The sequence below is a fragment of the Pleurodeles waltl genome, chromosome 9 (assembly GCF_031143425.1).
Source record: "Pleurodeles waltl isolate 20211129_DDA chromosome 9, aPleWal1.hap1.20221129, whole genome shotgun sequence".
Taxonomy (NCBI): Eukaryota; Metazoa; Chordata; class Amphibia; order Caudata; family Salamandridae; genus Pleurodeles; species Pleurodeles waltl.
In genome coordinates this window covers 761,857,476-761,882,417 of record NC_090448.1, presented here as the reverse complement: position 1 = coordinate 761,882,417, position 24,942 = coordinate 761,857,476, and the positions used below count along the sequence as shown (strand labels likewise).

At 43.8% G+C, this 24,942-nt stretch overlaps 1 protein-coding gene across 3 annotated transcripts in view; it reads left to right on the top strand.

Annotated features, from left to right (window-relative positions):
• Positions 1-17,287, top strand: part of PACS1 (phosphofurin acidic cluster sorting protein 1) — a 1,571,500-nt gene extending 1,554,213 nt beyond the window's left edge. For 2 of the 3 annotated variants that reach the window (XM_069207930.1, XM_069207929.1), the window contains exon 23: positions 12,478-12,721. In XM_069207930.1, coding sequence (XP_069064031.1) covers positions 12,478-12,593 — 116 coding nt within the window. In that variant the 3' untranslated portion in view covers positions 12,594-12,721. Of the gene's footprint in view, positions 1-12,477 lie in introns of all 3 variants that reach the window. The other variant, XM_069207928.1, reaches the window with a different exon arrangement.
• The last annotated feature ends 7,655 nt before the right edge of the window (positions 17,288-24,942 follow it).

The window sequence follows — 24,942 nt, the reverse complement described above, 5'->3', positions numbered from 1 at the left end:
AATCATTCCTCATCGAGATGGGAGTCCCAGGTACCTTAAAAAAGACAATGTCCCTAAGACATAACATCTATAACAAAGAAATTCTCTTCATTTTAGCAACCCATCCAAGTCTTTATGTAAAAAAAAAGAAAAAAACTTGAACCTCAGCCAATCAGAGAGTACCACTCTTTAGAACCCTCCTGAGATAAGCTCCAGCACCTCAGATTTTCTACTGCACGTCGTGCTAGGGAGTCTCCTCTGAGCTCTGCTCAGTTTATTCTTGTGAGAGAAGATTTTCTGAATATATTGGAATTCCTTTTGCTATTGGGTGTCTCTGATACACACTTCTACCTTCTGGAGTCTGTTATAACAGCAGGATGTCAAACAGAGAGAGGAAAAGTCTCTTCAGAGCCTGCAGTACTTGTGGAAAGAAAAGGCTCCATTCAGAGGACCCTCATACAGAGTGTATATATTGCCTCTACCCTGCTGCTGATTGTAAGGTATGTTGTACCTTTTCTTCAAAGACTTTGAAAGATAGAGAGAGGAGGCTGTTGCTATGGCTCCAAAAGCTGAAGACAAGAAAAAAAACCTGTCTCATACTTTGACAGTGAAGAGTCTTCATGGTCTTCAAGGAAGTCTCAAAAGAGGCATAGATCACCTCAATCTGAAAAGGGTTCGAGAAAACCCTCAAAGACTTTTAAAAAGACCTCACAGTGGTCTGGTGAAGGCCGCAGTCTATCATCTTCACCTCAGGAGAAAAGATCCTCTTCTAAATCCAGTCATCGGCCTTCAACATCAAGGCTTCCACTCCCCCTCCAAAGGTGTAGACAACGTTTAGAAAACCTGCTTCATCCTCTGAAGATAGACCGTCGACGACGATTCCCCCGTCGACGAGATCATAATCATCGACGAGGATGTACACGGTAGCTTCGTCAGCAGTGACGACTGTAACCTCTCTGGAAATGGTGACTTCTTCCTCATTGTCGACGACGTCCACAACAAAGTCAAGACCGTCGACGCTGAAGATCAAAACGTCAACGACGATGGTTCCGACAACGACACCGTCGACGGTCAAGGTACCTTCGTCTACGCCGTCGTTGACGACACCGTCGACGGGAGTACTTGGATTGTCAGAGACGACTCAGTCGACGACCTCGTTGATGGTACCGTCGTCAACACCGTCGACGAAGCACAATAAGAAGCAGTCTGCATCTGGATGGGGAAATATTACTCCAGGAACTACGTCCCCAAGTAAGATCATTCCATTAATCCCGACTCATCTCTTAGAAGAGGATTCAGATGACGATGGGCCGTTCGGGGCAGCCCATAGCCCTTTGCAGCTGCACGTAAAATACCAAGAGGATGATGAGGAATATTATCGCCAGTATTATTCTCCTCAGCGGCAGCAGACCTATGTTCCAGAGGACATGGTTTGTGTTCCGAGTTCCCTTATATCTCATCTGCAGTCTATGCTGTCAGATTACAAAAGGAGATTTCCGTCAGTGCCGCACCCTGACATACAGACGGCACCTCCTCCATCCATACCTGTCACTCCAGTGCCACAGCCTAGAGCATCCCCTAGATCAGCCAGAAGTACCCCACAAAGGTCCTTCATACAAGTTACGGACTCTTCAGATGAAGAGAGAGAAGAAGGGTAATTGCAGGACATCTCGGATTGGGACAATTATATATTGCCAACACCATAGTCCCTGTTGCCTACCCCTGTGGATTCTCCCCCTGGAGATATTGGAGGCTTCCACAATTTGCTCGAGAGGGCGGCAAAGAAATTTGGGATACCCCTGCCATCCAAACAGATGGATTGTTTTTTATACGACTTCAAAGAGCCGTATCAGAAGAGTGTTCGTTCCATACCTATTGTTGGTTACATCTGGGAGGAAGGTTTCAAGGTGATGAAAAACCGAGCTACGGTAACGCCAGTCTTGCCCAGGTCAGACAAAAGGTATAGGGCCTCAGAAGACACTCCAACATGTCTTGTGGGTCACCCGAAACCGGACTCCGTTATATCCCAGGCAGCGCAGAGGCAGTCTAAATATCCATCAATGCCACTCTCAGCCCCTCCGGACAGAGAGGGTAGAAGGTTAGAAAACATTGGCAAACGTTTTTCTTCTATGTCTGGCCTCATAGTGAGGGCAGCAAATTTGTTAGCAATCCTGGGGCGGTACAACAGACAACTGTGGGTGGATATTGCCCCGTACCTGGATCACATCTCGGAGGAATCTAAGGCAGAGATAAAAAACATTCTCTTGGAGGGTGAGCGCACCTCGGCTGAGGTGATTGACTGCGCAATGGACATTGCGACAACAGCTTTTCGACAACTAGCTGGCGGAGCAGTTCTGAGACGTCAGGGCTGGTTAAAAGCAACATCCTTCCATCCGGATGTACAGAACAAGGTATTGGACCTCCCTTTTGACGGAGAAGTGTTATTTGGTAAGCAGGTGGATGAAGCCTTGCAGACTATAAAAACAGATACTGATACCGTAAGGTCCTTAGGGACCCTTCAATTAAAAAAGGTTCCTTTTCGTGCTCCCAGAGGTCGGGAGTCTCGACTTAACGAGGGGGTTACTACTCCTTTCGCTACCCCTCCTACGCTACACAACAGTTTCGGCCTTAATATACCCAAAGGCAACCGCCTCAGGCGTCATATTCCAGGCCCCCTCCTAGGGGAAGATCGCGTCAGGGTAAGGAGACAGCGAGACTTCAATGACAACTTTCAGGCTCCGGCTACAGCCTTGCCACAGAGCAGGAATTTAGGAGGAAGGATATTTCACTTCTACAAGAAGTGGCAACAGATTACATCAGACCAGTGGGTTTTAAACATTGTTCGATTTGGCCATATGTTAGAATTCGTTCAACGCCCACCTTCTTGTCCTCCTCATACCTTTGTGCAGAAGCATCTAAAACAACTCCGGCTGGAGGTTGTGACATGCTCAGAAAGGGGGCAATAGAGAGAGTTCCTTCTTCAGAGAAGGACGAAGGTTTTTACTCCCGATTCTTCCTGGTACGCAAGAACTGGGAATCTTGGTGTCCCATTCTAGATCTCAGGGGCCTAAACAAGTGCCTCAAACGCCAAACCTTTCATAAGGTCAGATTGCAAGATATTCTCCGCATGGATCACAGAGATTATATGATGTCTCTGGATCTCCAGGACGCATACTTCCATATTCCAATTTCACTTGCCCACAGGAAGTATCTACGTTTTGTGGTAGCCGGCAGCCATTTCCAATTCAAAGTTCTTCCATTCGGCTTGAAGTCTGCCCCAAGATCTTTACAAAGTGCCTAGTTCCGGTGGCGGCTTTCCTAAGAAAGAAGAAAATTCTTATTTTTCCCTACTTAGAGGATTGGCTCATCAAGGCGCGGTCGTTTCAAGCAGCTCATGACTCAACAACAGCTTGCATAGCATTAATCGATGAGCTGGGTCTCACTCTGAATCACAACAAGTCAAACATCTTACCTACGAGGGTAACAACCTTCCTAGGTGCAGAGATCGACACCATAAGAGACAGCTTTCCCGTCAGTAGAGAGACAAACAAAACTTGTTTCCTTGGCAGACAAAGTGCAAAGAAAAAAGTCTCTTTCTGTACGGATTTACAAGTCGCTTCTGGGGATGATGTCTTCTTGCATACATTTAGTCCCCTTTTGTCGCCTAAGAATGCGCCCCCTGCAGGAAGAATTAGTTCTACAGTGGCTACAGAGAGACAACTTGTTCGATGATCGGATCAGTGTAACTCCTCAGATGTTCCAGGCTCTCCACTGGTGGAAAAGTCAGCGGAACCTCGGAGTAGGTCTTCCTTTCCTGCCACCTCGGCCCCCATTGGTCATCACCACAGACGCTTCCCCAGAGCGCTGGGGAGCACATCTTCAGGATCTTCAAATCAGTGGGAAGTGGGGCAGCTCCTTCCAAAAGCATCACATCAACTTTCTGGAGTTGAGAGCGATTTTCTTGGCCCTGCAGGCTTTCCTTCCAAGGATAGAGCACGCATCAGTTGGACAATACTGCAGCCATGCATTATTTAAACAAATGGGGGAACAAAATCTCTCCTTCTGTCTCGGGAATCGCAGACGATTTGGGTTGGGCCATTCGCAATGGCATAACTCTATGCACAGAAAATCTACCAGGAAGGCAGAACGAGACAGCAGACACTCTCAGCAGACTGACGTCCTCCTGTCACGAGTGGGAGTTGAATCAGGATGTGCTCGACCAGGTCTTCAGAAGGTGGGGAAACCCAAACTAGATCTATTTGCAACCCCGCAGAAAACCAGATGCCGCTATTATTACGCAAGTTGGGTTCACCATCCGGGTTCTTGCGGGAATGCGTTTTCGATGGCATGGTGCGGAATATTTGCCTACGCTTTTCCACCCATTCCTCTAATATCAAGGGTGCTTGCAAAGATCAAACAGGAACATTGCAGACACATTCTAATAGCTCCGTTTTGGCCCCGCCAACATTGGTTCTCGGAGGCGGATCACATTCTGCTGAAGGTGTCATCGCAGCTCTTGACGAGGAACGAGAAACAGATTCTACACCCAGACCCCAGATCACTCAAGTAATCGGCCTGGCTCCTGAACACAATGAGTTCGCCCATTTAGACATTCGGTTTGAGTGTCAGGATATTTTGGCAAAGGCCAGAGCGGAGAGTACCAACAAACCGTACTCGTTGAAATGGAAAAGGTTTTGCTTGTGGTGTCAAAAACAGCTCATTGATCCACTATTGGCACCACCGGAGTGAATACCACCCTATTTCCTCCATCTGGCATCAACAGGCTTGGCACATGCATCCATTAAGGTGCACTTAATATCTTGCTACAGGCGTTCGCCTACGGCTCCATTTCTGTGGTCATCCAGATTAATTAAGCAGTTTCTCAAAGGGCTATTTCGAGTTTTTCCACCAGTAAGGCCTCCTCCACCGTCCTGGCAACTCAATACGGTTCTTTCTCAACTTATGAAACACCCATTTGAACCGATACACAGAACAGATCTGAAGTATTTATCGTGGAAGGTGGCTCTGCTTCTAGCCCTTACTTCTTCCAGGCAGGTCAGTGAGATCCAGACGTTCACTATTCAGGAGCCTTTCCTCCAATTTAAACAGGATAAAGTTATACTTCGCACAAACCCCAAGCTTGTACCAAAGGAGCCATCAGACTTTCATATTAACCAACCAGTGGTTCTAAAATCTTTCTTTCCGAATCCATCTCCATTTGTTGGACGTCAAAAGTAACCTTAAGTTTTACTTGGAGAGAACCAAGACTTTTAGGAAATCTACTCAATTATTTGTTGCATACCGTGCTCCTAGGAAAGGGCAGGCCCTTTCTCAACGAAGTATAGCCAGTTGGATAGTAGCAGCTAGAAACTTTTGCCACCAAGCAGCTGGAAAACCTTTACAATCCTCAGTGAGGGTGCATTCGACGAGGACTGTCTCGGCGTCCATAGCACTGTTTACAGGTGTACCCCTGCAGGACATTTGCAGAGCAGCCACCTGGAAGACAACTCACACCTTTACGAGACACTATTGTCTGGATGCCATTCCTAAGGGAGATGTAGCGGTTGGTCAGGCGGTCCTGCAACATCTGTTCCAGTAACGGTGAGCTCACATTGCCTCCCTCCTTCCATTTTTTTCTTCTTCGCACATTGCATGTTTTGAATTTGCTTTGCTATATTTACATGTTTTCCTTATACCATAGGATATGAGTGTCTATCAAAATGTAGGAGATTATATGTGTAGGAGGCTGGCCTGGCTTGTAGTGGGTACCAGAGGTACTTACACCTTGTGCCAGGTCCAGTTATCCCTTATTAGTGTAGAAGAGGTGTTTCTAGCAGCTTAGGCTGATAGAAGGTAGCTATAGCAGAGCAGCTTAGGCTGAACTAGGAGACATGCAAAGCTCCTACTATACCACTGGTGTCATATGCACAATATCATAAGAAAACACAATACACAGATATACTAAAAATAAAGGTACTTTATTTTTATGACAATATGCCAAAAGTATCTCAGTGAGTACCCTCAGTATGAGGATAAGATATATACACAAGATACATGTACACAAACCAAAATTATGCAGGTAATAGCAAGAAAAGTAATGCAAGCAGTGTAAAGTTACAATACATTGCAATAGGAGCACATAGGTATAGGGGCAACACAAACCATATACTCCAAAAGTGGAATGCGAACCACGAATGGACCCCAAACCTATGTGAGCTTGTAGAGGGTCGCTGGGACTGTAAGAAAACAGTGAGGGTTAGAAAAATAGCCCACCCCAAGACCCTGTAAGGTAGGTGTAAAGTGCACCTACAACCCCCAGAGAGCACAGAAGTCGTGATAGGGGGATTCTGCAAGGAAAACCAACACCAGCAAAGCAACAACAGTGGATTTCCGGACCTGAGTACCTGTAAGACAAGGGGACCACGTCCAAGAGTCGCAACAGTGTCGAGAGTGGGCAGATGCCCAGGAAATGCCAGCTGAGGGTGCAAAGGAGCTGCCACCGGATGGAAGAAGCTTGGTGTTTTGCAAGAACGAAGAGGACTAGGATCTTCCCCTTTGGAGGATGGATGTCCCACGTCGTGAAGAAGCTTGCAGAGGTGTTCCCACGCAGAAAGACCGCAAACAAGCCTTGCTAGCTGCAAGGGTCGCGGTTAGGGTTTTTGGATGCTGCTGTGGCCCAGGAGGGACCAGGATGTCGCCACTTGGATGAGGAGACAGAGGGGGCGCCCAGCAAGTCAGGGAGCCCTCACAGAAGCAGGCAGCACCCGCAGAAGTACCGGAACAGGCACTTAGAAGAGGAGTGAACCGGAGTCCACCCGAAGTCAGAAAAGGGAGTCCCACGACGCCGGAGGACAACTCAGAAGGTTGTGCACTGCAGGTTAGAGTGTCGGGAGCCAGGCTTGGCTGTGCACGAAGGAAATCCTGGAAGACTGCACAGGAGCCAGAGCAGCTGCAAATCATGCAGTACCCAGCAATGCAGTCTAGCGTGGGGAGGCAAAGACTTACCTCCACCAAACTTGGACTGAAGAGTCACTGGACTGTGGTAGTCATTTGGACAGAGTTGCTGAGTTCCAGGGACCACGCTCGTCGTGCTGAGAGGGGACCCAGAGGACCGGTGATGCAGTCTTTTGTTGCCTACGGTTGCAGGGGGAAGATTCCGTCGACCCACGGGAGATTTCTTCAGAGCTCCTGGTGCAAGAAAGAGGCAGGCTACCCCCAGAGCATGCACCACCAGGAAACAGGCGAGAAAGCCGGCAGGATGAAGCGATACAAGGTTGCAGTAGTCGTCTTTGCTACTTTGTTGCGGTTTTGCAGGCGTCCTGAGCGGTCAGCGGTCGATCCTTTGGCAGAAGGTGAAGAGGGAGATGCAGAGGAACTCTGGTGAGCTCTTTTATTCGGTATCTGAAGAATTCCCCAAAGCAGAGACCCTAAATAGCCAGAAAAGGAGGTTTGGCTACCTAGGAAGGAGGATAGGCTAGTAAGAAAGGTAAGAGCCTATCAGAAGGAGTCTCTGATGTCACCTGCTGGCCCTGGCCACTTAGAGCAGTCCAGTGTGCCAGCACACCTCTGAATCTAAGATGGCAGAGTTCTGGGGCACGCTGGAGGAGCTCTGGGCACCTCCCCTGGGAGGTGCAGGTCAGGGGAGTGGTCACTCCCCTTTCCTTTGTCCAGTTTCGCGCCAGAGCAGGGCTGGGGGATCCCTGAACCGGTGTAGACTGGCTTATGCAGAGATGGGCACCATCTGTGCCCATCAAAGCATTTCCAGAGGCTGGGGGAGGCTACTCCTCCCCAGCCCTGACACCTATTTCCAAAGGGAGAGGGTGTAACACCCTCTCTCTGAGGTAGTCCTTTGTTCTGCCTTCCTGGGCCAGGCCTGGCTGGACCCCAGGAGGGCAGAAGCCTGTCTGAGGGGTTGGCAGCAGCAGCTGCAGTGAAACCCCCGGAAAGGCAGTTTGGCAGTACCCGGGTTCTGTGCTAGAGACCCGGGGGATCATGGAATTGTCTCCCCAATGCCAGAATGGCATTGGGATGACAATTCCATGATCTTAGACATGTTACATGGCCATGTTCGGAGTTACCATTGTGACGCTATACATAGGTAGTGACCTATGCATAGTGCACGTGTGTAATGGTGTCCCCGCACTCACAAAGTCCGGGGAATTGGCCCTGAACCATGTGGGGGCACCTTGGCTAGTGCAAGGGTGCCCACACACTAAGTAACTTAGCACCCAACCTTCACCAGGTGAAGGTTAGACATATAGGTGACTTATAAGTTACTTAAGTGCAGTGGTAAATGGTTGTGAAATAACATGGACGTTATTTCACTCAGGCTGCAGTGGCAGGTCTGTGTAAGAATTGTCAGATCTCCCTATGGGTGGCAAAAGAAATGCTACAGCCCATAGGGATCTCCTGGGACCCCAATACCCTGTGTACCTCAGTACCATATACTAGGGAATTATAAGGGTGTTCCAGTATGCCAATGTGAATTGGTAAAATTGGTCACTAGCCTGTTAGTGACAATTTGTAAAGCAGAGAGAGCATAACCACTGAGGTTCTGGTTAGCAGAGCCTCAGTGAGACAGTTAGGCATCACACAGGGAACACATACATATAGGCCACAAACTTATGAGCACTGGGGTCCTGGCTAGCAGGGTCTCAGTGACACATAACTCACATATTGACAACATAGGGTTTTCACTATGAGCACTGGGCCCTGGCTAGCAGGATCCCAGTGAGACAGTGAAAACACCCTGACATATACTCACAAACAGGCCAAAAGTGGGGGTAACAAGGCTAGAAGGAGGCTACTTTCTCACATTATGTTCAGAACATAATGTATTCATGCTATTAAGATCAGCTCTACAATCTCTGATTGAAGGGTTTGTGAATGTACGTTTAATGCAATATGCTTTGGATACTGCTTTTTAGTCTGATTCAAGCATGTGAATCTATGAAAGTCCCAATACTAGAGTAAGAAAATAAGTTACTTACCTGTAACTATAGTTCTCCAGTATTGGAATCCTTCATAGATTCACATGCGACCCACCCGCCTCCCGGGGGAAGCTCACCTCTGCATATCATATGTTTAATCGTCGATTGGTGCACTAGTGCTTAGAAAATCTGAGGTTCCGGAGCTTCTCTCAGGAGGGTTCTAAAGGGTGGTACTCTCTGATTGGATGAGGTTCAAGTTTGGTTCTTTTTACATAAAGACTTGGATGGGTTCCTAAAATGAAGAGAATTTCTTTGTTATAGATGTTATGTCTTTGGGACATTGTCTTTTTTAAGGTACCGGGGACTCCCATCTTGACGACGGGGAATGATTCAAGCATGTGAATCTATGAAAGATTCCAATACTGGAGAACCATAGTTACAGGTAACTAACTTTTTTTCTTCCATGCACTCTGGTGGCTCCTTAGAGGACCCCCAGTGTTGCCATTTCAGCCTTCTGAGGTTTTACAGGCAGCCCCAGCTGCTGCCACCTCACAGACACGTTTCTGCCCTCCTGTTGCTTGAAAAGCTCGAGCCCAGGAAGGCAGAACAAAGGATTTCCTTTGGGAGAGGGGTTTCCCTATGGAAATAGGTGTGACTGGCTTGGGAGGGGTAGCCTTCCCAAGCCACTGGTATGCTTTGAAGGGCACAAACCAGGCCACACTGGTTCAGGGACACCCGGTCCCTACTTTGGCAGAAAACTGGACAATGGAAAGGGGAGCGACCACTCCCCTGTCCATCACCACCCCAGGTGTGGTGCTCAGAGCTCCTCCAGAGGATCCCTAGGTTCTTCCGTCTTGAATCCAAGGTTGGCAGGGACCTCTGGGAGCATCTGAATGGCCAGGCCAGGCAGGTGACATCAGAGCCCCCTTCTGATAGATGCTGACCTGGCTAGGTGACCAATCCCCCTTTCAGGGCCATTTAGGGTCTCTCTCTTGGGTGGGTCCTCAGATTTGGGTTGCAAGATTCCAGCAGGATTCTTCTGGCCACGGGAACCGCAACTGGACTTCACAAGAATCTACAATCAGCAGCTACAGCAACGACTCTGCTCTGAAAACATTTTTTCTCGGGCTTCTTCCAGCAACTGCAATATTTCCACTGCTGTGCATCCTCTGAGGGTGGCAAGTCTTCAGTCTGCATCAACTTTCAAGAAAGAATCTCCCTAGGAGTAAAGGAGTCACTCCCCTGCATCCGCAGGTACCTTCTGCAACAACGACGGGCTATGTGGATCTCCTCTCATTCTGAGCTGCAAGGATCCTGCATCACAGGTGGTGGTCTGGAGTAGTCCTCTTGGTCCTCCCTGCCAGCTGTCCAACTTTAATGGAGGTAAGCCCTTTCCTTCCCACGCATGACAGCATCGCCGTGCACTGCATCTCTTGCAGCTGCCTAGGCGTGTTTGCATCTCCTCCGTGGGATCTTCAGGCAAGGTGTAGCTCCAGCCCCCAGCACTCCTTCTTGCAATGCACAGCCCTCTTCGTGGTTCTCCTGTGGCGTGGGATCCCTTCCTTTAGTGCTGCGTGGGCTCCTTCTGCCACTTCTGTGTCCCCATCCTGTGGGACTCCTGGTCCCCATCCTGTGGGACTCCTGTGGGTGCTGCCTCTGCTCCTGTGGGCTATATGTGTCGATGGGAGCCCCCTCTGACTCTCTTTCCCGGGTTGAGTCCTCCTGGGTCCCCAGCAGCTTCACTTTTACACTAACTGCAAATTGGCCTTTGCCAAGGCTTGTTGTTGGAATTCCTGCCCGACACCCATCTGCAATCTTCATTCCAGCATGGGACATCTTCTGCATCCCTCAGGAAATCTTCTCCGGCCACAGAGCTGCAGTGCTGACCTGATTTTCATCACCGTCGACCCACTCCTGCAAGTACAGCTGGGTGGGTAGTAGCTCCTACGTGACTCTTGGACGTAGTCCCCTCTCTCCATAGGTCTTCCTGTCCAAGAATCCATCGCTGGTTTCTTGCAGTCTTGTCTGGACGTCTTATTTTCTTATTTTCCTTCCTTTTTGGTGGTTTGGAGAAATTCCAGTGATTTACTCCTGCTTTCCTGGTCGCTCGTGTTACTTACCTCTGTGGTTTTCTGGTACTCCCAGCTCCCCTCTACACTATTCAACTTACCTAGGTTGGGGTCCTGTGCTTGCATTCCATTTTGTCAATATATGGTTTGTGCTCCCCCTAATGACACTATTGTCTAACTGGATTTGCACTGTTTTCTAACCTTTTCTATGCCTATTGCTGTTTACTAGTGTATATAATTCGTGCATTACTTATCTCCTATTGGAGGGTTGCCCTTCTAGTACTTTGTGGTATTGTGTGACCAAAAATAAGGTACCTTTATTTTATTTTTGTACAACTGAGTGTTCCCTTTCATGTGTGTAAGTGTTGTGTGACTACAGTGGTTTTGCATGAGATTTGCATGCCTCCTCGATAAGCCTTGGTTGCTAATTAACAGCTACCTCTAGAGAGCCTGGCTTCTAGACACTGCCTACACCTCACTAATAGGCAAAACCTGGACCCTGGTATAAGGTGTAAGTACCTTAGGTACCCACCACACACCAGGTCAGCTTCCTACATTCAGGAATTAAGTAAGCCATATAAGTGCAGAGCAGGGCTGACCTTCGGAGCTTAAGGAAATGTGATGTATTGTTCAGCGCCAGGCTCGGATCACTAGACTCTATACGAGGAGCTGGTTGTTTTCCTGTGGTAATGTTTTATCGTAAGGCCAAACTACAGCTTTCTGATCCTTCTCCCACCTGACCATTCTGAGTTAGAGGGGTGTTTTTTTTTTGTAATCTCAGTTCTTGGCTTCTGTATTGCACAGATTTGTTTTTTAACAGAACCGATGTCTCTCTACTTGTGAAACCTTACACTGGGTTGATGCTGTTACCAATGGCGGAGTAGTGTAGTCCTGCAACAAAAGTCTTTCAGCACCAACTACTGTCACTGATTGGTACTGCTGCAAAAAACAAATTGAATCCTTTCTGGCACCCGGCAAACTTCCCAAAAGGAAGGTGCGAGAAGATGTGTATCCTTGAGAAAGATGGTCTACTTCGTCTGGCTTCAATTTAAACTGCAAGACTCACACTAGGCAGGCGTAAAGTGTAATGAGTCAAGTCATGCGAAAGCATTTGGTATTTAAATTTAGAATGTATTATGAAAAAAGTGTAACATTTTCATTTTAATTGTTCAAGGAATCCTCAGGCTATAGTGGGATCATTTCAGTTGCGCTCGCCATGATGGATCACTAAGATTACATGTAACTACATTTCCACGTTGCAGCACTGAATCTTCCGTTCATTCAATGTACTATAAACCTCCTTTCTGACCACAAGAATCTTTTTAATCCTTCACCGTAGCAAGATTACTGTATTTGAGAAACTATTTTTCAGGTAAGTAACTTGTTTCCATTTTCGACGTAAAAGTGTGCATTATTCGTGTTCTGTTGCATATTACAGCTGGAAAATGTATTTGTGTTTGGACATCCTAGCTTTTTTGATACCTGTCTTCTACTTTCAGTTTCAATTGATGGAGTGGAATGGAACGACGTCAAGTTTTTCCAACTGGCAGCACAGTGGCCGACTCATGTGAAACACTTCCCTGTTGGCCTCTTCACCTCCAGCAAGCCTGCTTGATGATGGACTATGCATAGAAGAGTCTTCCTCCTCCATGGTCTTCTGCCTCCTCATGTTTGTTAGTCCTTACTCTGTAATCCTGACAGACCGCAACATCATGCCTGGCCATCTGTGGTCAGCTGTCACGTTTCACATGTCAGTATTCCTTGTCTGCAGTCAATGAATCACCTTCGAGGGAAGGTATTTCAACAGCTGATCCTCACTCAGTGATCAGTTACATTCATCTGATGTAAGACTTCGGGCTCCATGGTCACTTATCACAACTCAAACTGCATTTTAATGGCCATTCTGCTTGTGTCTAATCGTCTCTGCTGGGGAAGCAGCCAGATCATTCACCAGTCATCGTCGATGTTCCTCTTCCTCACTAAACAGTCATTCCAAGTACTCTGCACCTGAAAGTTATGTTCTGCAGTTAGTTCTCATTCTTGCTGACCGTCAACTCTTGTAGACCTCCCAGTTTGTGCATTTTGCATACTGAGCTCTTCCACTCATTTTTGCTGATACCCAAGTGCTACCCTTCCATGGACAGCTGCCACTTGAATCCGAAACCTTGACCACCCTAGACTGCTGCCACCTGCATCTGAGTATTTGCCGTCCAAGAACATGTCACCTGGCTCCCAGTTCCCGGCTTCCACATGTGGTGGACAGGAATTTGTGAGCATCTGTGCACAGATGCCTCTTACACCAGAAACCATGTTTTCTTGGCACTGCTTCTATCTGTCAATAACCTTCATGGGAAACTTCTCTGCTGCTCACGTTCTGTCTTTTACCTGGCTAAAGAACAGCCCACCCACTCTTTTACAGAAGCGTCTGTCAATATTTACTTAAGTCTCTTGGTCTGAAGAGATTTTTCATTAGCTTAAAGCCTGTAGCTTTGAAGAAAGGTGTTGTTTTTACTTAGTCCTGCTTATACTAAAATCCTTATTACAGATTGTTCCTTTGAATCCTAGGATTCATTTGGACAGCTGGCTTTTGATGTTCCTTGTGCAGAGCAACTGAGGAAATGAAAGTCGACTTAAAGAACTGTGTTAATGCTACAAAGCATGCTTGTGTTTTAGTGGTGAGGGTCCCTGGGTTGCCCTGCATTCGTGTAGGCGATGTACATTATCATGTTCTGCCTAGAATACGACCAATCAAATGTACACTGTTAGGATCCTCAAAGTTGGGAGTCTGTTGACTAGTAAAAATGTAGTGTGCATCTAGCATTGGCACACACAGCTATCTTGTTCTGTTGTACGACCAGCATCTGGATACTTTCTGGTTCAGCCTTACATCTGACCATCATTTCTCCACTGACTGGTTCTGGATTAAACAAAAATGGGATTGGTGGTGTTTTGTAATCTGGTTTCAGATAGCGCAAAAAGGTGTCTCATGCTATTTCGTCCTTGTTTTTTATTCTCTATACCTGCCCGACCATCGAGAGGAGAAATTTGTTGCTGTAGTAATGTAGAAGCTCTGGTGCCGTTGGTTTTAGAAATTAGATTGCTAATTTATGGCTGCAGGTTAGTTTCTGAGATTGGTTTATGTTGTATGGTTGATGTAAAACTGTAGTGTACTGTTGCTGAGATAGAGCTGCAGTGCAAGATTAATGAGGCAAGATTGTAGCATCAGGTTGAGGCGGTACTGTTGTGTAAGGTTGCAGATGTAGGACACTGTTACATGGACCGTTATGTAGAAACCAGGCCTCTCGTTTTGCAAAGTAGCTATGAAAATTTTCTGTGGGGTTGCCCTTTAAACTTGTGTGTAACTTTGTTCTCGGAGAAGAACTTATGGAATTATTGTCTATTTTAAAAACATGCAGATTTCTTGTGGGACGCCATTGTACAGCGATATAAAGTTCTACCTCCTTTTGCTGCCTCGCTAATATATTCTATGCTTGATTATAGGCTGGTGATTTTATGTTGTAATGTAAGGGGTGGGATAGGTGGAGGGGAAGGGACAGGTGTCAAAGATGCCAAATAAGTGAAAGAAACTGTTTGTCCCTTCTGATGAGAGAAGGGATTCAGTTCCGATCTTGAAGAATCTTGAACGAGCTGGAGGTTGAACATTCCCGTTTCAGTATTTTGTACGTTTAGATACATATATATATATATATTTGTATATTTCGCTTTAACAGCAGGCCTGTTAAGAATGTTGACATTTTTTAATCTTCTAATGTTTTGTTGTTTGGGGTTTGGTTGTCTCCTTGCTGTGGAAGATGCTAGTGGTGAGTTTAGCACTGGTTTGTGGTGCAGATATAGTTTTGCAGTACAAACGTTTTGATCTGTATGAAGTGACACTGCTTTCAGAGATGCCAGCCTTTCGGCGATATGTTTGCATATCCCTGTTTAGTTTTTTTAACCATCCTCAGTAATGATCTAACCAATATATTGTCTCACTAATCTGCAGTGATCATTCTGATTTCCGAACAAGGACTAATCAGACAACTAGAGTCTGGGGTTAGTTGCTTATGCGCAGTAGGCAGGCGCGAATGCAAACAGCTAGGAAACAGCAAAAACAGACCTAGGCTCACCATACTAAATGTTTCCTGAGGCTAACAGACTATGAAGCACACAGTTGAGACTTACTGCTTTGTGCTTGCTAATTAGGTACGCATTTCCCAACTTTCCGGATTTTGGTAGTTGAGTTAAAATGCTGAAAGATTTTGTGATTTTCAGTTTTGTTTGTTTTCTGTTAGCCTCCCTTTCTCACACTTATTTCAGATTGTAAACACATAAGTATGTTTTGCTAAGTTAGATGGAATGGATTGCCCGTTCTTATTACAAGTAAAAAAGTAATGCTTATTGAATCTTTCTCTGTAAGACGAATATTCAGTAGTTATTACTGTGTCACCGCTGCTTTCTTGGTCCATTGTTAAAGGTTTTTTGCGTAGTACAACTTAATTTTTGTTTCTGATGTTGGGCAGCTGTGACTGAATGTGTATAGATTGGCTGCGAGAAATAAAATAAAAAAGACAAACAACATTTGAACATTCTAAGTAACCTTTCATGTTCAAAGCCTTATTGAGAACCCTGCTCCCAGTAGGTCAATCTGCAAACCAAGGCTAAAAGATTCTGTTTCTTTAAAGTATTTCAAGGCCCGTTGTGTCTGGTCCTTCCATAATCAGCCCTGATCGCCTCCCTCGCCCAGTTCTTCACTCACTTTAATCACAGTTCTGTGTGTTTTTCCCATGTGATTGTTTAGAAATACTCTTTCCACACTTCTCGTGGAGGAAACGTTCACTTTAGATTTTGGTGTCCCTGTTCAAAATTGTTAGCTCCATTTCGGGGGTCCTTAGACCCAACCTTTTGAGGAATCAACCTCAGGTTTACACCTCAAGAAGAAACTGCTGATGGAAAGATCCTAGACCTCTTCGACACCCTTTTACCAAGTTGTCAACCTTCCGTTATCTCAGTTCCCTGTATTGGCATGCCAGTTCCTGTATGGTGATTCTTTTGTTTTCCTTATTCAACAGGTTTACTTTTTATTGAGTTATTTGGACCGTCCAGTTGCTCAGATCTTTTGTTTTTCCTCAGAACAAGTTTTAAAATCCCCTTTTTAAATATAAATCGTATGTATACTTTGGGTCAAATAGTGCAACGTATTCTCCTGATCGTACTATGACATGCTTTGCGGTATTAGTGTAAAGTGAGAATAGGGTGCTTAAAGAAGTTTTCAGTGCCTGAGTAGCATCAATCATGTAACCTGCTGTTGGAGCTTTCAGTTGTTGAGTTACTATATGGTCTGCGCTTCAATCCTACATGCTTTTATTAAAGGGCACCTGAAGAGATGCTTGGCTTTTTGAAGGTAAATGAGGGGTAGACAGTGGTAGAAGTAAACTATACAGCTTAGCATTTTAACAAAACTGCACTCAGCACAGCCTAAGTGTGACTGTGGGAAAGTTACACTCACGATTCTGGATCCTTCCGTGACATGTTTACGTGTCTTTCTAAAAGCTCTTGCAATTTTCAGTACTTCGTAATGGAAATATGTTTAACATCAAGGTAGAAAACTCAGTGGTACCCTTGCTAGCTGAATATTACTATAGAGCTGTCTGATTACCACTTCTGGGTACATTGTCTAAATGATCATGTGACTGATCAGACTTTCTACCAACCCCCTAAAGAGGTTGATCTTTCACCGGATATAACCTATCCTCAATAAGGCCATTGTTTTGGATGTCTGCTTAGGTCAGATTTCTTAGATGAATCACTGTCAAGATCCACAAACTTTGAATAGCAAAGTACATCGACCAGAACCATGTGTATAGTTTTCCCACTTATTTTTTAATGGTTATTCAGCATTTTCATAGATACTAATTTATCAACAGGGCTACTCTCTTCTTGCACACAGGAAATATTCTAGGACCTTGAAGTGGCAACAGCCCTTACTCTGTATCTTCAAGTCTCAAACATTTACAAATATATTTTTGTTACTTTATTGGCCTGGAAGGCATCTGCTATAGCTGGACTGTATCTATTGCTAAATGCATTATCAAGTTATTGTTCCTGTCTGTTTAAAAAAAAACCACACATCATCAATGACGGTCCAGGAGTATGCGAAGTACTGAGGGAGAACTTTTTGGTTGCATCACAGCAGATAATTTACAACTTTAATACTGTATTCCTCCTTCTGCATATGTTGTCATCTCTTCCAAGTGCCATTGTGGGAAATGTGCCCCATCCCATTTCAGGAGAAGAGTCAAAGGACCACATAATAAAGAAGAATGCCCATTATAATGACAGGTATTGCTAACCCTCCTTGGCATCACCCACAGCTCCTCCCACTAGCACATTCGTCATTATGTGACATATTTGTGGCAAGATGGAATAATCTGTCAGCCTTATGTGATAGTTGGTAAAATAGTTTTAGGGGCTGGAGCAGGCTGCCACACGATGGAATGAACAAGCAAAATATGCTGAAGAGCAGATTTTAGAGAGTTTTTTGGCTTTGCCTTCTGGCAACACTGCATTGTAAGTCTTGATGCAAGATTGTAGGTTTGCTCTTGAACAAGAAAGTATAAAGACCAAGAGTACCAGCAGATTCATGTTGGAGTGGGCACAGGCTAGCTGCCATTAGTCACTGTTGTCTCCTGGGTTTGGAATGCACATTGGCTGTGAATATTTTAGGTGTAAATTTTTCAAGCCACTGTAGTGATATTTATGTTTTTGTGTATGGGGATACATTTGAGGAGGTGTGAGCGTTATGATAGCCTGCTCTTTGTGGATCGTACGCCTTGCCTTGGCCCAGATTTCTTGTGTACATTGTTATCATGTCTTTGGTCTCACGGATGACTCAATACTCTTTCTGATTTTAGCGTTTCTGTCTTGCAACAGGAAGCAGTTTTTGTTTTTCATATAAAGAAAGTGCAAATGCTTTGGTACTGAGTTTGCCACTCATGCTGCCTATCTGAGTCCACTATTTGTCAGCCATATCATGTGAACCAGGACAGCATCGAGTGCCATTGCTTAGATTGTGGACCAAGCCAACATTAAATGGTATTGCTTAATTCACATTTCACAGGCAAAACAATAAAGGTCTGATTTATGATTGGGATTTCAACTTAAAATGAAAGCAATTCTTAATTTTAAATTGACCCCCACAGAAATATTGTGTTACATATACTGGTAGTCATAGAGAGGCCAAATTCAAGTCCATTTGTAAAGGTCCTTAAATGTGGCAAACAGAAGTCTTCTCATAGTCATCAGAAGGTCAAACTCTGCATTGACAATTGCGATTACAATGGTAACAGTTGATTTCATGTTTTTTTAGTTTGAGGTTTTGAATCAGAAAGGGTTCTGTGCAACCATTCAAATGAAATAGGGCATTTTAACTTTGCAGACTTTAATTTCCAGTCACCTTAGTAAAGGTGGAAACATGAATTGACATGTAGAAATATGTCTCAGTGTGCTAATGTGGACAGATAGCTATCAGAAAAAAATAAACTTGTTTACGGCCCCATTGTTTTTAGCAGATGGGTTTATGAATATCAGACCTAAGAATGTCTTTTGGCAGGAGGGTCAAATAGACAAACATACTCTCCGGGCGAGAGAATGGATATCTCTTTGTGACATAAGCAAATCTGTTTTTGCATGAATTTTATAGAGGGCTTTAGAACATGACACATTTGCTGCAAATATGACTTTATACATACATTTGAGGATCCCAAATTAGATTAGGCAGCATAGAGATATTTTTCTCCTTTTGCCCTACCTTGACATTCAGGAGGATGGTAATACACACCTTTTGCTTCTGAAAATAGGAAGGGTAAGAGACAAGGCAATGAAAATGGTGTCTCACGCCCGACTGTCCTCGAGACAAAAAACTGCTGTGAAATTTACCTAGGCATTATCAGCCTTCGCTGGTAGCGTTCACGTCTCCCTCCCATTGATAATAGACTTCTTTCAGCCTTGAAAACTAAGTGTTTTTGAGCTCTGGATGGCAGGTGAATTGTTGGCAGAACTACTTGACTCTATTGTTTGAAGTCTATATAGTTCTTGACGATTTCTAGCAAGAAGTAACTAAGAATTTACTTTCTTCAACTCATTCGTTGGCATAAGACACAAGAGTTTCTTGAGCCTTTTTAGTTTATTAAGAAGGTTTCATCCATATAAACGGTTCTACTCCCATAATTAGGAAAGAGGATTACACTGGTTGCAAACCGTTCATTTAAGTCTGAATTTGTGGCTCCGTTTCGATATCTCATGCACTGATGTATGATGTTGTAGTTAGTGGTCCATTCACAAGTTATAGGGCTCTTAAATACAGGTCGGAATTGACGTTCTAGGCACAGACACACACCCCCACTTCTAGAAATATTAGTTCTAATAGAAATCACCTGCCTTACAGATGTGATATAGAGGTTTTAACTTAATCCTTTGACATTGCAGTATTGGGAATGTCTGAATGGTTCCTTCATTAAACCAAGTTGTTAAAATCGTGGCCATGTTCTATTTCACTGTGGCATTCTTGCCTTGCACTGCAAAAGCAATAATTGGACAAATACGGTGTCCAAAAAAAACACATGTGGCAATAACCAATAGAAAGCCAGCTACCATTCAAATATATTGTTATGTCTTCTCCCACGCCAATAGCTATCTTTGGTCAGTAATGTCTTAGCTTTGTATTAATCCAAATGCCATCAGCTGGTTAGAACTCATGGGTAAGATGAAAAAAAAAAAAAAACTCAGTTTCGCTACCCTTCTAAGCTGATGGGCACATAGAGTGCAAAGGGGGCAGTTTGGGATTTTAATTTGTCTGGTTTTGTCTGTATATAATGTATGTCAATGTTGTTTGTGTTTTCAGTATCATAAACTGTATGGTGGTAGACTTTTAAGGATCTCAGAAAGGGTGTCCATTCTTAAACACGTTATTGTTCATATCCAACTAGTCAGATGGCATAGAGTGAATGTCCACTGAAGCCACTGTGCGCATTTGCAGTGATGTTTCATGCCTTGGTTGCTTCCTGCACATTGTAAAACAGGTGGCAAACAGATCTTTATTTACTAGGTATTTATCAACTCTGAAAGCCCCAGTTTGGTGCCTCGCTATGTCCTGTTAGTGAGTTTGAGTCTGCGTTGCCATGTCCTGTCCTACAAAGCACAAGTTCCTGGAGTGCAGCAGAGGTTATCCATGCCAGCCCTCTAGGCGTGTCCTGGTGCCCAGTTGTTGCAGGTCTCCTATGCTTCAATAGTATTCTCTGTACCATGATAAAAGTACTCTAGGTCAATATTCGTAAGTGTTTTAAAGACATTTGTTTGTACGTTTGGAACAATGTAAAGATATCTGTGCTGTAAATGTATGGCTGTACCAGCATCACTGAGATGGGAAAGATGATGCATGTTTTCTCTGCAACATACGACATGTGTTACACAGACTTTTGGGTTGTCTGTCATGAATGTGGGAAATGTAACTTGGAAGCTCTGGATGAGAGAGCAAATTATTCCTGTAATATTCAGGGTGATGTTTTCCTTTGTGATTTGCTCCCTATGGATCTGGATTTGCTTTACATCCACAAACTCTATTTTCACAGGTGAGATTATCAACTTTTAGTGTATCCTTGGTGCCATGTTAATGAGGTAAAAACCTGTCTTTTAAGTTATTAAAACATGTGCCGCAAACCTATCTCCACCGTAAATGCAAGCATTCCATCCTTTACTTTTGATCTTCTCTCCAAAAACGTCTCCAAATCACCCTCCAAAAATCTACACCTTTAATATATTTCTTTGATTCTGCTGGATGAGTATCCAACTATTATACTCTTTTGATTTTTGTTTTTTTAAGATGCATCTTTTTAACAGCGTTATTTTTTTTTCATTTGTGAACTTGAGGTGCGGTAGCGCTGGTTGTCACCTAGGTTTTCTCTGCTACTTTGTTGTCTTTTAGTCACTCAGTTATAATCAGCCCTATATCTCACCTACTGTATAGCCACCTTTGCATCTCTTTTTCTCTTCTTTCATCTAGATGACAGACGACTTCTTGTCTTCGCGACCTGACAGTCTCTTGCTTGTTGCTTTCTCAGTCCGAAGGACTCTTATGTGGAACCAGTCTCAGTCTTGTAGGCACTTTTTCACAGTCTTTGTGCTGTCATTTCTCTTTTCTTGGCAATTTACCTGGGCTTCTTCTAAATTCTCCTGTGTTGCTCAGCTTACTCCTGCTTTCTGCAGTGTCCACTGGCTTCCGCTTTCTTATGACTCGTTTCAGTGGCCTTGCCTTGTCTGGGTCAGATCTTGCACGCTAGAGTTTTCCACTGGTTTCATCTCCCCTCTAATACTTATTCCTTAATAAATCCTTTGTGAAAACTCAGTTCTGCCCTAATTGTAGCTGTGATCTGTCAAAGCTCTAAGCCTATGAATCAATTTCGAAGGCAGCTAAGCAATGCTTCTTCCATCCCTTTGTGCTCCAGCAAGCTTCAACGTTAGAATGTTTGTTTGGTAATGGGCATCTTCCCCGTGACATCTATGCTCCTAGAAAACCTTTCAAGCGTTATGTCCTGTCCAGAAATATCTGAGACACTTGTCTTTCTAATTTTGTTTCACGCAGCCAGGGAATGCATAACAGAAACTCGATTTTTGTATTTAAGGAAATGATCAGTCCTTCTTACCCAAATTAAGACTAGACCCACTGTTGTCTTCATGTGTTAGGCATTGGACAGAGTTGTATTATTGAGAGGACGATCAGATTTACACCACCAATTCCTCTGTGGTGTTACTTGAATAGGCCGGGGAGTGCATACCCAATTCCAACAGTATCACCATCATCTCTTTTGTAGTATCAAATTGAAGCATGAGCTAAAAGGCAGACATTATTTCTGTCCGAAAGTGCCCTCAATAAGAAATTTCAGCTTAAAGTGGCATCTCATACACCCAATGGATAATCTGTCCTGAGGATTCCCTACACAACCCCAGGCGCCGGACTTTTCTTAGCAGTATGGTGTCACTGGTGTCTGTAGTCGTTGTGCAACTCTGACAATGAATTCACAAAATTGCAATTTAAGTGAAATAGGTGTATAATTAGAGGTGCCAAGGGCTCTGTTGATGTCAGTTCTTCAGTTATGCGCTCCTACAGAAGCAGTAATCAGAGCTGCTAAGTTTTTATTTTTTTTGATCAACATTGTTTGAATTATTTTTTCTCTGGGATTATGTCCTCATCAAAGTATTCAGCCTTTAAGCACTGTACTAAATGTCACACACAAATTATTTTAACTGATCTTCACTCAGAAAGCCTGTTGTGTTTAGAGAAAATGCATGACAAAACATTTTGTGAGGTGTGCGCATACGTGCCCTTTGTTCTTTTGTGTGTTAGAGAAAGACCATTTATAAGGATTCTCTGAAAGCAAAAGGTTGGATCCCTAGTACACCCAAGACTCTATTGAGAAGCATTTTGACTGAGAAACTGCTTAGAGACTTTGCAAGCTCACGTGGTCATCGTTTACCACTCCTCCGAGGGAAAACACAAGCACAGAAAGAGATCCAGGGAGTGGCTTGAGTCTTCTGCAAAGTCCATTATAGTTAGCTCGGACATAAAACGAAAAAATTGCCAATTTCACCCTTTATGTGCCTTTGACTCGCATATTCAGGCAACAATTTATGCTGGCCATTTTTATTGTAAAAGTCTGTGTTGTCAGATGTGCACTTGGAAGCCTCCACAGTGTTTGTGGCAGTATTGCACCGGCCCAGTTCCACACAGCATCAACATCTTTGATCAGCTTTCTTAAGAAGTCAACTTTGGTGCCACTAAAATCAGTAACCTCGTAGCTCATTCAGAGTTTGATAATAAAGACTGCTTCTAGAGAATCAAATGCCAAACAACTGACATAATCAAAGACTGTAGTGACAGACCTGATTATGTACCCTCATGAACAGGAAATGTGGAATATTGAAAGAATAAATCCCCCTAGACCCAGGTCAGAACAAGAAAATCCATAATATGTTTTTGATAGTTAATCCATGGATTCCGTGTGGAGAGACTGCTGATGACACCCTCCTGCTGTGTTTAAAAAAAGAAAAGAAAAACAAAGCTGGCTGTTGATATTTGCAAGGCCCCTCAAATGTTGAGTTGTTGTCTGTTCAACTTTTCTGTGTAAATCCAGACTGTGAACTGGGGAAGGTAGTGTCTTGTATGCTTAATGCATTAGCCATTGGTGCATCTGGTATCCTTCTGCATACTGTTATCTACAGCAAGGTCTCATCAACAAGCTTCCTCACGGAACGTACTGTATTATCTTTGGAGTATCATTGTTTAGAAGTAGGTGTTAGTTTGTTTTACCTGATATTCCTGTGTAATTCGTTGACACTTTCAGAAAGAAGCCTTCCATTTCGGGTTTCTGGCTTAATTTAATTTATCTTTGGAGAACACTGGTCTGTTAGTGTGTGCTGCACAGCTAGAGCCATTTTAGTGACAAACGTTGTCCCAATAATTTTGTTTTGCTTGGCCTGAGAACTTATCCCCTACGAACTGCTAGTGTGTAAAGTGAAAGGAAGCTCTTACGTAGAAATAATTTCATGCCTCGTGTATACATTTGAAAATCATGTCGTTGCTCATTGTTGGACGGCTGAATTCTGATCTCAATAGAACTATCTGCAGGGAAAGAACGGGGAAGTGATCGGGTGGGCTATTTGTGCAAACTACCATTTTCAAAGTAGAAGATTTGTTGCTCATATCCTTATCGTGGTACCAAGGAAGTTTTAAAAAGTAATCTTTCACTCTCACTCTTTGTATAGGTTAATGCACCTTCTCTTGCAGTGTCACTGTGGACTTTGTGAAAACTCCACAGGCTCACATTTTTCCTTTCTACACGCTCTTCTCCCGTGCATAGTAAAAAGTGAACTAATAACATAAACAACCCTCTTAAAAATATGAATGTATCTCCTCCTCCAGTGATAACTCAACAGTCTTTTTTGGTCCACAAGATTCTTCACACATGCAAATCCAGACATTGGGAAAAAGTCTAACACATTAGTGAAGTTAGGGGTTGTGTATTTTGACATGCACTCCAATAATATATCTAGACAGGACCTTTTGGACCTACTTGAATTTGTAGCCCAGCTCATGGTTGAAATAAAGTGTAATCGTCCGCCCAGTTCAGTGTATCTTGCACATTTGCTTATTGCAAACTCTCCCTATGTATTCAGTGTGACAATTCTGTACAGAAAATGTTTGTATATAAATGTATATCTATCTGATAAAGCTCATTTTGTAAAGTGGTAATTTTGGTTTGTATTTTGACAGAGTGCTTTTGTTTCCTGGCTCATGCGTATGGAGACTGATGTCTAAGGGCCTCTTAATAGTCATTTTGGAGTTTTGTTTTTAAATAAAAACACTGTTTTTATTTCTAATCTGTGCTTGTTTTTAATTCTCAATAATGAGGTTTGTGTAAACTTTTTACTGCCATTTCTTATATTAAAAATGATCTGTACAGCGCATCTATTATCCAAATGTATCTTGATGCTACAGAGACTGAGGCAGCAAAATACTAATTAATGAGAGGAAAGTTAGGTGTTTCTGAAATTAGGACTTTAGGTGTGAAGTAGATCGAGAGAGGTAAATGATTCTCCTTGGCTGATCTTAGAAAATGTCGAGGGTGATACCAATTGACATGATAGCACAAACGAGTAACCTTTTGATCATCTGTGTTTTCATGTAACACCCGGAGAGTGTTGCTTCACTCGGAGCCAATGCAGTGGAGCAAAGGCTGAAGAGATGGGATTTCTTCCCTTCATATTTAGGACTAATGTGAATGCTGAATTTAGGATCAATTGGTTTTTGCATGGAATAATTAGGGAGTTTCCAGTTAACAGGAACCAACACTCACAGATATAAAACCATTCATGATTAGAACCTTATGTTAAATTGAAAAGAAATTGAACAT